General features: G+C 46.8%; 4 protein-coding genes across 4 annotated transcripts; 1 reads left to right on the top strand and 3 right to left on the bottom strand.

Moving 5' to 3' along the window:
* Positions 1 to 3357: 3357 nt before the first annotated feature.
* H1-1 (H1.1 linker histone, cluster member) lies at positions 3358 to 4065 on the bottom strand. The gene has a single exon (XM_036273039.1). It carries the CDS (start codon positions 4028 to 4030, stop codon positions 3380 to 3382), a length of 651 nt encoding a protein of 216 aa, XP_036128932.1. The 5' UTR covers positions 4031 to 4065; the 3' UTR covers positions 3358 to 3379.
* A 2892-nt stretch (positions 4066 to 6957) lies between these two features.
* Positions 6958 to 7373, top strand: LOC118637255 (histone H3.1-like). The gene has a single exon (XM_036272513.1). The coding sequence runs from the start codon at positions 6961 to 6963 to the stop codon at positions 7369 to 7371; it is 411 nt and encodes a 136-aa protein (XP_036128406.1). The 5' UTR covers positions 6958 to 6960; the 3' UTR covers positions 7372 to 7373.
* A 2250-nt stretch (positions 7374 to 9623) lies between these two features.
* On the bottom strand, positions 9624 to 14403 carry LOC118637203 (histone H3.1-like). Its single transcript, XM_036272401.1, has 2 exons — positions 14060 to 14403; positions 9624 to 10007 (listed from the first exon to the last, which is right to left on the bottom strand). The coding sequence occupies exons 1-2, from the start codon at positions 14386 to 14388 to the stop codon at positions 9680 to 9682; spliced, it is 657 nt and encodes a 218-aa protein (XP_036128294.1). The 5' UTR covers positions 14389 to 14403; the 3' UTR covers positions 9624 to 9679.
* Positions 14404 to 15345: 942 nt separating this feature from the next.
* LOC118637170 (histone H2A type 1) lies at positions 15346 to 15982 on the bottom strand. Its single transcript, XM_036272368.1, has one exon. The coding sequence runs from the start codon at positions 15953 to 15955 to the stop codon at positions 15563 to 15565; it is 393 nt and encodes a 130-aa protein (XP_036128261.1). The 5' UTR covers positions 15956 to 15982; the 3' UTR covers positions 15346 to 15562.
* Positions 15983 to 16069: the final 87 nt, after the last annotated feature.

The raw sequence follows: 16069 nt of genomic DNA, 5'->3' as shown, positions 1-16069 counted from the left end.
GGTCCAGAGAGACCCCGGTTCAGTTCCCGCTAAGGGCACGAATCTCAGCTGCAGTTTGTCCCCAGCCTAGGTTGGTCGTGCGAGTGGCAGCCACTCAATGTATCCCTTTCACGTCGATGTTTCTCTCTCTCTCTCTTTCTTCTTCTCTCTCCCTCCCATTGGATCTGAACAAAAAATGGAAAAATGTCCCCGGGTGAGGATTAAAAAAAAAAAAAAGAAAAGTAAACACAGTTATTCATTTTGTTCTGAATTAAACAAAACATTTTTTGAACAGATAACCTTATTTTCTACAGGCTTAGGAATGATGGACATAGTGTTATTCCAGTCCTCCAGATTCTGCCTTCTCCAATTCTGTGGTCCGCCTGCCATCCACCAGTGGCCTCCCTCTCCTGGGCAAATCTGGGAACACGTGGGGAAATCCTCATTCCATAATTCCTTCTCTTCTCATACTAGGTGAGCACTTCCCTTTGGCTTTCCATTCTTGTCCTCCCTGAAGCATCTGCATCCTGACATTGTGGTGTCACCCCTATTTAATTTGTAGTCTGGAGGTATCAGCTTATTGTCTCTAGGAAGGCTCCCTTTAGCCACAAATCTCACTCTGATGTTTAACTTTTTAAAATATTTCTGTGTATATACTGGAACTGGCTCGGTGCGCTGACTCAGGTGGGAGGCCTTGGATACATGGGTGGAGGTACAGCATGGGCGACAGATGTGGGCTGGAGAAGGAGTGCCGAGTCAGAGGGAACTTGACTGGAAACTCGAGAGGATGCAGATGAAAAGCAGCAGCATGTCCTGAATCTGCGCAGGAGGCTGTAATTCATCCTGGACCTTGTAAAGATGTGCTCCCTCAAGCAGTGAGCCTCATTCCCTAAGACAGGCTCCCTCTGTTTGCAGTTGAGAGTTGAGCAGCAGTTCTAAAAGAAATGCTGAACTCCACAGCCCGGAGAAACTGCTCTTATAACTCCAGGCAAACTCTGTGCTTAGGGTGTGGACCCCATGGCCACCCCATACCAAGGTTAAATTACTGACAAGCAATAATTTAAAAATATAATGAACGTTTTGAAAGGAACATAGACAGCTCCTTGAGGAACAAATTGGCTGGCTTCCATGGTTCTCATATTGTCAGGAGTGGGAGAAAGAACCCTGAGATACCAGAGACTTACACTCTCCCTGCCCAGCTCCAAAGCAAGGAGCAATCTCTGCAAGGAGTCTCTGAGGTTCCCATTTTCAGGATTGTTGACTCCTCAATTTCTTTCTTCAATCTGAAAATTCTAGACAATTGTTTTATGAGGTTGCCAGGTCCCTGATAGAATTGCATGTGCAAAGATACTGGCATTCATTAGAATCATGTTGCGTGTGTCTGGATAACTTCCCACACAAGGGATGGAAAACCATCCCTCAAAACCCAAGCTCCATGATGGTTTTTAACTAAGGGGTTTTAAAGGCAAATATCAAGGGTCACGGGTGAAGCTGATCGGTTAGTTATTGTGCAAGCCAAACCAGGTTTTCCTTAGTGATTAATTGAGTTCTTGACGTTACCTTGTCTGGAGCCTTTACAAATTGTGGCTGGGTAATCTATGTTGAAGAATCAAGATTCCACAAAACATCTCAAGATTGTGCGTCAATGATGTTATCTTTAAAGCAAAAGGCAGAAACTAAACATTTTGTAATCATTATTATTGTTTGTAATGAAAATATTTAATATTCAAAATGTTATAGATGTCTAGTAAATTATATATAATACATATAAATACATCATAGACAAAGAAAATAGAGGAAAAAAATGCCAAAATTAAAAAATTATCTGCAACACAGGGGATAAATAAATATAAAGTTAATATTTCTATTATATAAAAACAACAATGGGACAAGAGAAAGACAGATTTCCCAATGAATAAATGAGCAAGATATAAGTGGGCATTCAGAGACGTGCATATTCAAATGACCAAGAAGCCTAAAGAAACGAAGTGGCCATGTGAAATAATTTTATACCCTTTAGACTTGCAGAAAGTAATGAGACCACAGCTTGAAGCTGCAGGGAGAAAGACATTTTTTAGAAGATGATTTGACTTTAAAGGATTTCCTCAAGGTTTTGTTGAGAAAAAACAACATGCATAAAAGTGTATATAATATATATACCATTTTGTAAATAGTAACAACCCTAACCGAAAAATGAAACAATCGTGCATATGTATGGGTAGGTATATGTAAAAGAGCAAATTTGGAGGACAGCAGGAACAGGGTGGGGAAAGGGGGACTTGGATGTGAAATGGCAGACATTAGGGGATGGAGGGAGTCAGGCAAAACAATGCTAAAAAGAAAAAGATCTTAAAAAATACAGTATTTGACTATTAAACAATTAGTAGGTGCCTATGTAAAAATAGTCTTAAAACCAACTGAGCTGCGTTAAAAAAGTGAATAAACCTGGTTCATCATATACTGTTTTTTTCTTGAATGTGAAAAAAGACATTACATTCTAAGTCCCAGAGTTAAAATTTCTAAAGCTTAAAGGGACAATTCGGCAAAAGTGTCCCCAACTATGGAATGTAGTGTAGCACGCACCACCAGGGTTGAAAATGCTGCACCTGATGAAGTACGATTTAGTGAGGCAGGGTGGGAATTTCAAATATCCAATCAGGGCAGTTCTGTTTCTACAAACAGAAATACCGGGTAAGAGCTTTTGGGCTTTGGCTCCAAAGCTCCATTGCAGCCGAGCTCCTTCGTCTTGACAATGGCTAGAAACTAGGGGACAGTCAGCAAATCCACGCAGGGACAGAGGCAGGCTCCACAACAGAGCGCCCTGCAAGGTCAAAACTCGATGTGGGGACACTGCAGGAGAGCCCACCTGCTGGACAGTAGCCTGGTGCGTTAGATTTTATTGGTCACCCCCAAAGCATTTCCCAATTTCGTTAAAGACCGCTTCAGCAACATGGACCCTGGTTTCATCTCAGAAACAACCACGGAAATCCTGCAGAGTGAACACTTCCAGCCTGGACCACTCTCTCGTCTCTCTTATCTCTTACGTCTGTTCATGGTTATAGGTAATTACCATCAATGACCAAGTTTGAGGTGTGGGACTTCAAGGTAGGTCTGTTAATAAAAACCTCAGGTAAAAACATAGTACTAGTGTCTCCCATAAATTCTGCATATTAAATCAGCTGGGAGCCCCCGAACACAACTAACTTGGGACCGTCAGGGACATTGTTTATAAGTGATTTTGATGCTGGGCAGCCTGCCATGAAGAGAGCACTCTGCATTTACCAGGGATCTGAAAATTTACAATGAGCCATAGGCCTGTGTACCTTTAAGCTCTTTCCAGAAACATGTTGGTGGCTCTTAAAAGAGCCGTTGGGTTATTTTAACAAGGCACCAACTGGAACTACTTCTTCTTAGGTGCTGCCTTCTTGGGCTTGACAGCGGTCTTTGGCTTGGTCACCTTTGCCTTGGCTGCTTTGGGTTTCACAGCCTTAGCTTTGGCCGGGCCCTTGGCTCCTTTCTTAGGCTTCACAGTGCTCGGCTTCTTGGGGCTCTTGGAGGGCTTCTTGGTCATCGCAGGCTTTTTGACCTTCTTTGGAGTCTTGACAGCTTTCTTAGCAGCACCACTGGTCTTCTTAGGTTTCTTAGAAGTGCTAGTTGTCTTGGGTTTGGCTGCCACCTTTGTAGTGCTGGGTTTCGCCTCCCCGGAGGCCGCCTTCTTGTTGAGCTTGAAGGAGCCCGAGGCGCCGGTGCCCTTGGTCTGCACCAGGGTGCCCTTGCTCACCAGGCTCTTGAGGCCCAGCTTGATGCGGCTGTTGTTCTTGTCCACGTCGTAGCCCGCGGCCGCCAGCGCCTTCTTGAGCGCGGCCAGGGACACGCCGCTGCGCTCCTTGGAAGAGGAGACGGCCTGGACCAGCAGCTCCGACACGGACGGGCCCGCGGGTTTCTTCTTGGCGGCCGCCGCGGCCTTCACCGGCTTCTTCGCTTTTTTGCCAGCTGAAGGCTTCTCCGGGGCCGTGGAGACAGCAGGAACCGGAGGCGCGGCCTCAGACATGGTGAGAGGAGAGACCGACTTAGCCAACTGGAGAAACTGGGAGGCCGGAGAACGCCACAGGCCAGGGAGCCGCTTATTTATAAGGCGGGGCCGCGCTGTGATTGGTGCGCGCCGCCACCTGCGCCCCCTGTCGCCCTGGGCGCGCCTTGCTCCTTGGCGGCTCCGAAGGGAGACCCCGCCCCCTAACCTCCGGTTCTCAGTCCCTGTCGCCGGCCGAGACGAAATACAAGACCCGGGAGGGCCAGGCTCTATTGCCCATTAAATGTTGCAGTGTGCTCCTTTCTTAAAAAAAAAAAAAAAAAAGATTTTTTGGAAGGTTCACACCAGAATCTAAGGAGTTTCACCTGAAACTTCACCTAGAGGAAGCATTGTTAGAGGCATTTCTCTCCAATCTGCCATAAATGTAAGGGGCTGTTGAAGGGTTGGGGAGGGAGAGGAATACGCGGGGTGTAAGGCTGGTCTGCAGGTTTGGGACCGGTTCTCATCAATATCATTGCTTTTTCCCCGCCACGCTGAAGAGCGACATGACTTGTCAAAGGGGCATCGTAGACAACACCAGAACTCGCTATACCGCCACTATCAAGTTGGACATGTGCAAGACATAATACGCAAACAATTCTTGTAATTCCGATTTATTTCTGCAACCCAATGCACCAAACGAATGTCAGATGCCTTTTAATCCTTACGAAATACCTCAAATAGGCGCTAAAATTTGACCTGTGATCGCTATCAACATAGTCATTCAACAGATTTAGGAAACTCAATACCCAGCATCCAAACCATTAAAAAAGGGTAACGACACGGTCACACACTGGCCCTGGGGGGATGCGTTTACTGTAAATTTGAAAGAGATAAGGCACACCCCGAGTGCCTTTTAACGCAAACTTCTTTATTTTGCCTGAGGCTGTGAAAGCACTTAGGTGTACAAACAGTGCTAACGGTTAAATCGCCCCTGGCGGCTGGAGATCACGGCAGGGACATTGCATTCCCGCGCGCGGCCGCAGTTCTCAAACAGGTCCGCCTAGCCTGGTAAGCTTGCGTCCCGTTTGCCTAGCAATGTAGGAATTTAACAGGTGACAGCCACTAACGTCAGGGTCCCACATACATCCCCTCCATTTTCTCTATCACTCTTTCTTCCTCCCATTTTCCAGAGAGTCTATATTTTAAAAATGCATCACATAATTCTTACTAAGAATTTGGAAGGGCCTGGACAATTTTGCTCCGCGGTTAGAGCGTCGACCTGTAGATCGATGCTCCCCCTCCTCCCCAATGCCTTCCATTCTATCTAAGGAGCAATGGAAAAATATCCTCGGGTGAGAAAAAAAAACAAAAATTACCAAACAAAAAGATCATTTGTAAGAGCAGTTGGGACAACGCTTCTTAGTTTGAGGAATAGTCAACTATAATAACAGGTATAAATCTTTCTCCAAGACTGAACTGAATGGTTTTCTATGTGAATATTTTCTGAAACATGTAAACAAATCTTTTGGGGGGAGGTAATAAATCATCTAATAAGTCAAACCCAGCTTTTAAAACAAATACTGGCTCCGGCCAAGACCGACCAAAGAATCGCGTGTTCGATTGGCATCAAGGGCACGCACCTGGGTTGCAGTTAGGTGCCCGGTCCTGGTCGGAGTCGTGCGGGAGGTAGCCAATCAAGTCGATGTGTCTCTCTCTCTCTCTCTCTCTCTCACCCCCTCCCTCCCATTGTATCTGAAGATAAATGGAATAGTGTCCTCTGGTGAGGATTTAAAAATAAATAAGTAAAACGTAAATATTAAATTGACCCGTTTTGGGGTTAAGGCGTCTTAAAATATGCAAATGAAGGCTACTAGAATCTGCTTATTTAATGGCTGTTCGGCATGATGGACTTAACCAATCAAAATGTGACATCTGGTCTAGCTCATCCTAGTATAAAAGAGCCACTTTCACAGCGTTCAAGTTTGGAAAAAAAAACACCAAAAAACTATAGGGTAAGGTGTTGGAAATGTCAAATAGTCCTTAGGGTTCAGAATCTAATTACTAGGTCAGTGCGCTGTGTATCCAGTTTGCTGGTGGGTAACTCCACAGTCACAATTTTTTTTTCTTTATTGATTTGAGAGAGGAAAGGAGAAAGACATGGAAACATCGATGAGGGAGAACACTGATTGGCCACATCCTGCATGCCCCGGCTAGGGATTTGGCCCATAACCTGGGCATGTGCCCTGACTGGGAATCCAACACACGACCTCTTGGTGCATGGGTCGATGCTCAACCATTGAGCCACACTGGCCGGGGCCCCATTCATCATATTTTGGGCACGTGCCAAAATGTACTGGAGGCTTTAGGAAAAGTGAGTTTCAGAAAACAAGTGTAGAACTCGGAGCACAAACATTTAATAAAAAAGATGCCTGATTACAGGGGATATTTCTGTGAAGCCGTGATTTACTCTGTTTGAAATGATGTCTTGTAGTTTTCAATGAAGTCCCCCAGTCAATCTAAGCAATACAAAGGGATCTCGTTTTTGTAAAAGATTACAGAAATGTATCACCTAAACTCGGGTTATGCAGGTTAGTTGGAAGATTATGTCAAGGGGCAGGGAGAGGTCATCAATATCTCCTCCATTTCCTCCCCCAAAACAGGAAATATATAAAACTAAAAACTAAAGCCAACAGTTTTACTTTTATGAAAATATAATGCTCAAAGCATTTAATTCAGAATCAGATGGGATGGAAAGCAAAAGTTTGAAGAGCGTAGGAAAGCAAGTAGTAGTCAATGAAAGTGCCCTGTTGTTGAAAAGCTTCAAGATACAGCAATCAGAACCTGAAACGTACTATCTAAACATTTTTCTCACACTATTACTACACATTACGTGCTAAAAAATTCTATCAATAATTCCGGGCGACATATTTGGTCCACTGCGTGGTTTCTGTTTGCAGGCTTTAGTTGTCATGGCTCGGACGAAGCCGACAGCACGGAAATCCACGGGCGGGAAGGCGCCGCGCAAGCAGCTGGCCACCAAAGCCGCCCGGAAGAGCGCGCCGGCCACCGGCGGCGTGAAGAAGCCGCACCGCTACCGGCCCGGCACGGTGGCCCTGCGCGAGATCCGCCGCTACCAGAAGTCCACCGAGCTGCTGATCCGCAAGCTGCCCTTCCAGCGCCTGGTGCGTGAGATCGCGCAGGACTTCAAGACCGACCTGCGCTTCCAGAGCTCGGCCGTCATGGCTCTGCAGGAGGCGTGCGAGGCCTACTTGGTGGGGCTGTTCGAGGACACCAACCTGTGCGCCATCCACGCCAAGCGCGTCACCATCATGCCCAAGGACATCCAGCTCGCGCGCCGCATCCGCGGGAAAAGGGCCTAATTCCAAGGTCACCCATTCTCCCAAAGGCTCTTTTCAGAGCCACTCACCTTTTTACGCAAGGAGCTGAAAAAAACATTAGTTACCTAATCCACAGTGGCTTAATATAACTAGGCATGCATTTGGGAGTTAAAACATACATAAGCAACATTTTGCTGAGTTTGGGATTGTATAAGTACTAGCGGTTTAAACGAACAAGCTGGCTTCTTACAAGTGTTAAGTTGTTCTGTTCAGTCTTAATTAAGAGCCAGTGAAAGTTTGAGGGGCAGTCCAGTTAATATGGACTGAGACATCTTAAAACCAGGTTTGTGACTTACTACGAATTGCTTAGCTTTCATTTTTGCCTTTGATCTTGGTATTTTTACGATTCCCAAGATTACCTGTGAACTGCTCTTTTTGTTTTCTTGTGTGTTTTTCCTGCTTCAATATTTTTTGGAATCATGAGTTTACTCAGCTTGGTTTCTCCAAGTAGTTATTAGAGTAGACCAATCAATGCTCCCTGAGGCTGGGCTCGGGCTCACCCCCTTCCTCCGCGGGTTCCCAGGCTTGAAGGAGGGATTAAGGGAGGGGACAGTTGACGTCACATTTCCCGCCTGCGCGCTTTCCATCTGTTGGGGGAGGGGGTTGGTGTGGGGGCGGGGCGAGGTAGTTATATAAGAATCAGTTCTCTTCCATGTTAGCTATCCCTGGTTTTCTACTATTGAAACGATGTCTGGACGCGGGAAAGGGGGAAAGGGCCTGGGTAAGGGAGGCGCCAAGCGCCACCGCAAGGTGCTGCGCGACAACATCCAGGGCATCACCAAACCCGCCATCCGGCGCCTGGCCCGGCGCGGCGGCGTCAAGCGCATCTCCGGGCTCATCTACGAGGAGACCCGCGGGGTGCTCAAGGTGTTCCTGGAGAACGTGATCCGGGACGCCGTCACCTACACGGAGCACGCCAAGCGCAAGACGGTCACGGCCATGGACGTGGTCTACGCGCTCAAGCGCCAGGGCCGTACCCTCTACGGCTTCGGCGGCTAAATCACACCCACTCAACCAGCCCAGCCATTTCTTCATCAAAGGCCCTTTTCAGGGCCACTCAACTACTGAAAAAGGGCTGTTGGCAGCGTTTTTCGAAGACACTTGCGTGTTGGGGTCACGGGTGTGGTTAAAATGAACAGAATTAAGGAAATTTAGGGCAAGTTTCAGTCTTCTATCTATAGCCAGGTAACTCAAATCAAGCTTGTATATTCCCCATTATGAAACCCCATCCACTGCATTCAGGTAGGGTGAAATGAAAAAAATCAATGGTAAAGGACTTTCAAAGATGCAGACTATTAAACCGATTTACCAATCTGAGGGCATCTTTATTGTGTTTAAATGGTCCATGGGAAAGAGCAACACAATTTAAGAATTAACAGCAGGCAAGAGTTAAGAGGTGAGCCTGTGACCGCGGGAGGAAGCTCCTTCACAAGTGCAGTGAGGCCTCGAATCTCAGAGGAAGTTAGAGACACGAGAGTTAGAACACTGACCCCTTAGTGTAGACAACGTAATTTACAAATTGCTTAGTCTTGGGTTTCAGAAGGGGCCCGGCGTGAGAATGGAGATAAGCAAGGCCCAGTTAGTTACATTTAAACCCAAGCCCACCCAATTTGTTGGGGGAAAGGTGGGTGAAGATACTCAGCCCGAAGCCTGGGTGGAGGGGGATGGGTGAGTCCAAAGTGCGTCTCTTAGTGACGTCACCCAGGGCCGACACATTACTGATGAATACCCATTGTTTTGCTGGAATGGCAGTGTGGAATTTTAATCGATCTGGCTTCCTGGGCTGCTGGCTGCGCCCTCCCAAACTCGTTATTTGTAGAAATATTTAACTCTGGACTATGAACTAGCTCCGCGACGCCTCTAATGCTCCGCGTCACTGCTCCTCGCCAAACAACGCCTGTAATTGATCCTTTTACAGCGGACAAGGGGCGAGTGTGGTCCCTGCCAAAAACAAAATGGGAACCCCATAACTTTATATCCCCCAGGGTAAGCCTGAAAATAGCGAGGACCCCCCCCCTCTAATTTGCTTACTCCTGAGGGTCACCTCCAGAAGGTCACATTCTCTTCCGAGTGGCCGAGGACGCCGCAGCTCCTAGGTCCCTGCGCAATGGGGCTGAGACCATCCAGCCTGAAGTTACTGCTAAAGATTAATACCCCGATAACTTCTGACATGAGAAAAGGTGGCCAGAAAACCATTGGAGAAGGTAAGGCCGTGCACAGATCTTCCAGAGAGTGGGCGGCCCTGAAAAGAGCCTTTGTTAAAAAGACTAGGTTGGTAGAAACAAGTAGCTTAGCCGCCGAAGCCGTAGAGGGTGCGGCCCTGGCGCTTGAGCGCGTAGACCACGTCCATGGCCGTGACCGTCTTGCGCTTGGCGTGCTCCGTGTAGGTGACGGCGTCCCGGATCACGTTCTCCAGGAACACCTTGAGCACCCCGCGGGTCTCCTCGTAGATGAGCCCGGAGATGCGCTTGACGCCGCCGCGCCGGGCCAGGCGCCGGATGGCGGGCTTGGTGATGCCCTGGATGTTGTCGCGCAGCACCTTGCGGTGGCGCTTGGCGCCTCCCTTCCCGAGACCCTTCCCGCCCTTGCCGCGACCTGACATGACCAGAAAGTAGATTCTGCGACGCTTGTCTCCACACTGTTCGCTGCAGCCTCTTAAGTAACAACTGGGCGGACCTCGTTTGAAACAGACCAGAAAAGGCGGAAAACCGCCGAGTCCCCGCCCCTGCTTCTAGAGTCAACAACACAGGGAAGAGAGATTTTCTGGTCTTTAGAAAATAAGGGATTCTAATAGTGTTTACCGTGTACAGAAAATAAATTACCTCGTTAGTGTGTGTGTTTAAAGACTATCCATCCCCTGGATATTCTTGGATCATTTCCACACGGGAATTGAAACAAAGCCAAAACCCAAGAAAGGAATTGGTGAATACATTGCCAAGGCTTTGGGTGTAAAACCGGTGTGCTCCTGCTTTCAAGCTGTTATTGGGCCTGTTTGTTAAACTGACTTTTAGTGGCCCTTCTCCATAAAAAGGATAAATACTTGTTAATAATTTAGTTATTTTTAGCAAAATGTCTGGCTTATGGTTCTTTGTCAGTAAATTTCTATTGCCTCGACTTCTGTGTTTAAAACAAAATATTTATAATACAGATAGGTTTAAAGCACATGGAAAGATTTCAAAACATTCCCAATATAACAGCAGGTACAGTGTGCTTTAATTTAAACAAATTGAGCATATACATTTAAACAATGAAGGACTGCAGAAAAAAAATGTCAAATCCAGGGCCTAATGCCCTGTTCTTCTGCACTGTAGGTTAGAGGTTGGAGAGGTGCTTGTCCTTTTCAGGAGTTGGTGCATGGAATTCAAGTAAAGTTGTCATAAACTCTAAAACTAGGAAAAGGAATGTTATGCAAGTGAAAGTCATTCTCAGATGCTTGCATTATTTTTTAAATAATTTTTTAAATATTTTTTCTTTATTAATTTTAGAGAGACGAAGGAAGAGGGAGAAAGAGAGAGAAGCATTGATGAGAAAGAACATCAATTGGCCACCTCCTGCATGCTCCCCACTGAGGATTTGGCCCACAACATGGGCATATGCCTTGACCAGGAATAGAACCAGTGACCACTTGGTGCATGGGTCAATGCTCAACCACTGAGTAACACGGATGGGCTTTGCATTATTTTAAAAAATTTGCCAAGCTGTCATGGCCGCTTTGGTTCAGCGTTTGGAGCGTTGGCCTGTGGACCAGAGAGTCCCAGGTTCGGTTTCTACCAGGGGTATGTACAAAAAAAAAAAAAGGCCAAGCTACTACATGAGAGCATTAAGATAGAAATGACGTCCTTACAATATACTACAATGTTCAAAATAAGAGAGAGTTTTTATTGTGGTTAAAAACAAAGTTCAACAGTAATTTTGAAGATTTAATTAGTTTTATTAACCAATTCATGAGCCAGACAGCATCCCACTTAAGACTAGAAGTGTGCTTGGAGGGGCTGTACAAAATGAAGTTTTTATAGGAACAAGGATAGGGCAGAGGAGCTATTAACAAAAGTAAAGAAAGGATTTCTCTTTGGGGAAAGAGAATGTGAGGGTTTTTATCATGCAGATTGCCTCTTCATTCTAAGGGGATAGAGAGGACTCATGTGACTGATCACTGGTGCTTGACCAGAAAATTCTAGACTGGTGGATTAAGATAATATTCCAGGGAGATGTTGAAACTACAATTAGATAAAGTGTTAAATTTAGATTTTGGGTCTGTGGTTTTTGTCCCTCAATGTTGTACTAGGCACATTATCCTAAATACCATGGATCAACTCAGCCAAATACCCGACCAGAAAATTTGAGATAACAAATATCAAACTTTGAAACTATTTACTTTTGATGCAGGGGAAGCAGTATCTTCAAAATCATGTACTAAAATGAATAACAAGTCTTCGCTAAATAGATATGTCACCACTATAACAGCCAGAAGAATACAAACTCGGCGGTTTACATTGGGAAAAAAAAAATCACACTGATCTGTTAAACCATAGAATCCTAAGCAATACAAAGTAGCAAATGCTAAAAATTGGTAGAGACTTATTTCCTTCTTTATTTTAAATGGAGTCCCTCAGACTCTGTTTCCCCTACTGGAGACATGCTATGTAATTACACTATAAAAACCAGGTATTTGACATAGAAAAAAATATGAACTACACTACAGGCCTTATTCAGTCCTTACCAGTTGTATATGCTCTCATTTGGGCATGTGTGTGAACAGCCCTATGTTTCTATCATGTAACTGGCACAATGATGTGGATACAAAACTTCCACCATCACCAAGGAATTCCTTCTGTTACCCCTTTATCGTCACATTCTCCCCACCTCTTCTCTGTCTTGGAGCAATTGCTCATCTAGGATACATTTCTGGTTTTGTCATTTTGAGAATGCCACATAAATGAAACAACACAATTTGTAAACTTTCAGGGTGACTTTTTTCCACTAAGCATTATGCCCTGAAGATCCAGTCACGTTGTTACATGCATTAATAGCCTCCCTTTTTATTGCTAAGTAGGATCCAGTTGTATAAATAGATGTTTGACAATATGTGTAATAACCATTGGTCAATTCAAATACTATACTACATCGTTTCTGAAGCAGATAGTAAGAAGCTAGGAAAATTCCTTGGCAGGTGAAATAGGGAATCAAAGACAGATAGCTAAACACTCTGGCAGAGCAATTTTCAGCCAGATACAAGGCACCAGAACTGAAAGCCCCAGGTACCCAGCAATGGGCAAAATACCATTGGACCATGCCCTCAGGGTGGCCATTTCTCCTATGGCATATTGCCGCTCATTTGGTTTAGAACCCCTAACCTTTCCTCCACAGAAAAAAACATGTAGGCCTCAGTTGTATTCCAGCACCAGGCCCAGAAAAGCAGCAAAAAAAGGGCAGCCGGCACACCAGGTCCAATTGTGATGACTAATGACCCCCTTGCCCTGGTGCCAGTCAGTGAACACAACCCTGAAAAGACACACCTAGAAAAGCTAATGATTATTCTATTGCATCCTTCCCAAGACCTCCCTGAACTGCCAGGCTTTAAAATCCTCAAGATGAAGGAAGACTACAGTACCCACCTTTTCCCTCCCCAGACTATGACCTTTCCTTTCCCTCTCTTCTTCCCCAGAAGAAGGCATGCATCTCCTAAATCCAAGAAACCCCAACAGGCTTATAACGAGGGAAGCAATGGCAGGGAAAGCTCATTCTGGGCTAACTACCTAAACCTGTCCTCGAGGCCCCTTTTCCTCTGCCTTTCCAGTGAGCTGACAGAAGCTCTGCCCTGGCTCACTTTCCCACGTTTCTAGAGCCAAAGCAGCCCTGCCCATTCTCGCTCTTGTTGCTGCTTCTATCCTAAGCCTTTCCTTGTTTCACTGTCCCCAGCTTTAATAAACATACTCTCAATATTCCCTTGACTCAATGTTGTAAGAACCAAAACCTTACAAACCGGCCCAAGGCAAACCCCATCCCAGGCCAGGTCCTTTTGCCAGTAACATTTCCACTTTAGGGCTATTACAAATAAAGATGTTAAGAACTTCCAAGTAAAGGGTTTGTTTTGGTTCATCCCACGCGCTACCCACTCCCAGTTTGAAATTCATTCGTGCGTTCCACCTTAAAATCAAATTCCAAGTTACGTAAGTACTGCTATGATGATTAGAAGCCTAACACCCATTTTCACAATCAGCAGTCAATTCACAATCAGGTAGAAGACACATTGTATCGCTATAACACAAGTTTGCTTTAAACTTGGTTTCTGAAGTGTACGTTCTGTGGCGGAGGACTTACTTGAACTGGTCTACTTTAACAGATACTGGGAAAGACACCTTTCGCAGTTACGGCCTGAAAACAGATTTCACTAAAACGCAAAGGAAGCCCTCCAAAATATAAAGAAAACCCCAAGGCAGGAGCTCCCACGGTAGAGTGAGCGCAAAATTGCCTCCCCTGAAGTACTTCACTCAAATCATAGTTCTGATTACAGCTCTCCTAAACGAAACTTTAGGTGGCTCTGAAAAGAGCCTTTGGGTCTTAGTTTAAGTCTTGACAACAAAGAGTTTACGCCCTCTCCCCGCGAATGCGGCGCGCGAGCTGGATGTCCTTGGGCATGATGGTGACGCGCTTGGCGTGGATGGCGCACAGGTTGGTGTCCTCGAACAGCCCCACCAGGTAGGCCTCGCACGCCTCCTGCAGAGCCATGACGGCCGAGCTCTGGAAGCGCAGGTCGGTCTTGAAGTCCTGCGCGATCTCGCGCACCAGGCGCTGGAAGGGCAGCTTGCGGATCAGCAGCTCGGTGGACTTCTGGTAGCGGCGGATCTCGCGCAGGGCCACCGTGCCGGGCCGGTAGCGGTGCGGCTTCTTCACGCCGCCGGTGGCCGGCGCGCTCTTGCGGGCGGCCTTGGTGGCCAGCTGCTTGCGTGGCGCCTTCCCGCCGGTCGACTTGCGCGCAGTCTGCTTGGTACGAGCCATCCTGAAAAGCCCCAGGCAGCGAGTCACTGGAAGATGGGAGGCCGTGCGCTCAACCTGTATATATAAGGCTAGTCCCGCTCTCATTGGACCGGGCATCTGTCCATCAAATCCTGCAGTGCAGTTACTGGAAGCCGCGTGCACTTCCTGGTTGCAGGAGCCTCCGGGGGCGTTTGGATCGGAAATTAACTTTCTCCCCCCAGCCGCACTTTCAACAGCGGCTCTTTTTCTACCGTCTTTACGCCTTTTTCTTTATCACGTTCTTTGGCTTTGCTCCGCAGAATTTAATGTAAACGTTACAATGATAGACCTTGTTTGCTGAATAAGGTTTTTAAGTTTTGGCCCCTGAAACTGGTTTCCCTTTGACCTTTTTGAAAACGCGCGCGCTAGATGGCATTGGCCAAGTGGTTTTTCAGCCTCCTTCGAGTGTAGGAAGAATACATTCACGTCAATTTCATTTCTCTATTTAAACTTAGATTTTAAGATGTTTTGTTTTTAAATGCCTAACTCGACCTCACTCTTGATATTATAGCTACGCTAGCATTCACTTATTAACATTTTCACAAAAAGCATTCCACTACGTTTTACAATTCCCACTGAAACTTGTGTAAGATGGGGTTAAGGGGAAAAAAAACCTCAAGTGTGCCGAGTGGTACAAAGATTGCTGTGTGCCTTTTTTAAAAAAGTCACGCTGGACCCGGTGTCGAGCTCTGCCTAAAGGACAGGACTCCGGGGCTCGTATAGTCTTCCTATTAACATTCGACTAAGTAAGGCCCAGCGGACTTGGAGGTGGACGAGTCGCAGGTGTCCCACTAAGATGCAAACAACTGTCGAACAAGAGACTGGAGGGGGTCTTATTGCCCTGCCCGGTCACTAACTAGCGCGGCATTTAAATGTTTCACCTTTGACGAAGCATTGTTCTTCCCACTGTGTTGTGACTCTCTTAACTGCCTCTAAACCCTTTACCCAGGCCGATACCAAGTTTTGCTTTCACTGGCAGTTATACTCGCGTTTCTAGGCCTGCTTACACTGACATCTACTGGTAGGCCGAGGGGTTACGAGACACCATTTTCAAGTTCCTGCTACAACGCGGAAAGAGCAAGCCCTCTTAGTGGAAACGTGGGTGGCTCTGAAAAGAGCCTTTGGTTGAGATTGAGGAAGACTCTACTACCCCGCTTTATTTTCCCTTGGCCTTGTGGTGGCTCTCGGTCTTCTTGGGCAGCAGCACGGCCTGGATGTTGGGCAGCACGCCGCCCTGCGCGATGGTGACTTTGCCCAGCAGCTTGTTGAGCTCCTCGTCGTTGCGGATGGCCAGCTGCAGGTGGCGCGGGATGATGCGCGTCTTCTTGTTGTCGCGGGCCGCGTTGCCCGCCAGCTCCAGGATCTCGGCCGTCAGGTACTCCAGCACCGCCGCCAGGTACACGGGCGCGCCGGCCCCCACCCGCTCGGCGTAGTTGCCCTTGCGGAGCAGGCGGTGCACGCGGCCCACGGGGAACTGCAGCCCGGCACGCGAGGAGCGCGTCTTGGCCTTGGCGCGCGCCTTACCGCCCTGCTTTCCGCGTCCAGACATACTAAAAAAGTCTGAATTCGCTAGAACAAATGAAAAAACGAGATGAAGTTTGCAGCCTAAAGAGTTGCATTTATAGATAGTGCTGAGATAGGGCAGTAAGCCATCTGATTGGTT

Source organism: Molossus molossus, unplaced genomic scaffold, assembly GCF_014108415.1.
Source record: "Molossus molossus isolate mMolMol1 unplaced genomic scaffold, mMolMol1.p scaffold_m16_p_20, whole genome shotgun sequence".
NCBI lineage: Eukaryota > Metazoa > Chordata > Mammalia > Chiroptera > Molossidae > Molossus > Molossus molossus.
This window is presented reverse-complemented; position numbering and strand designations above follow the sequence as displayed.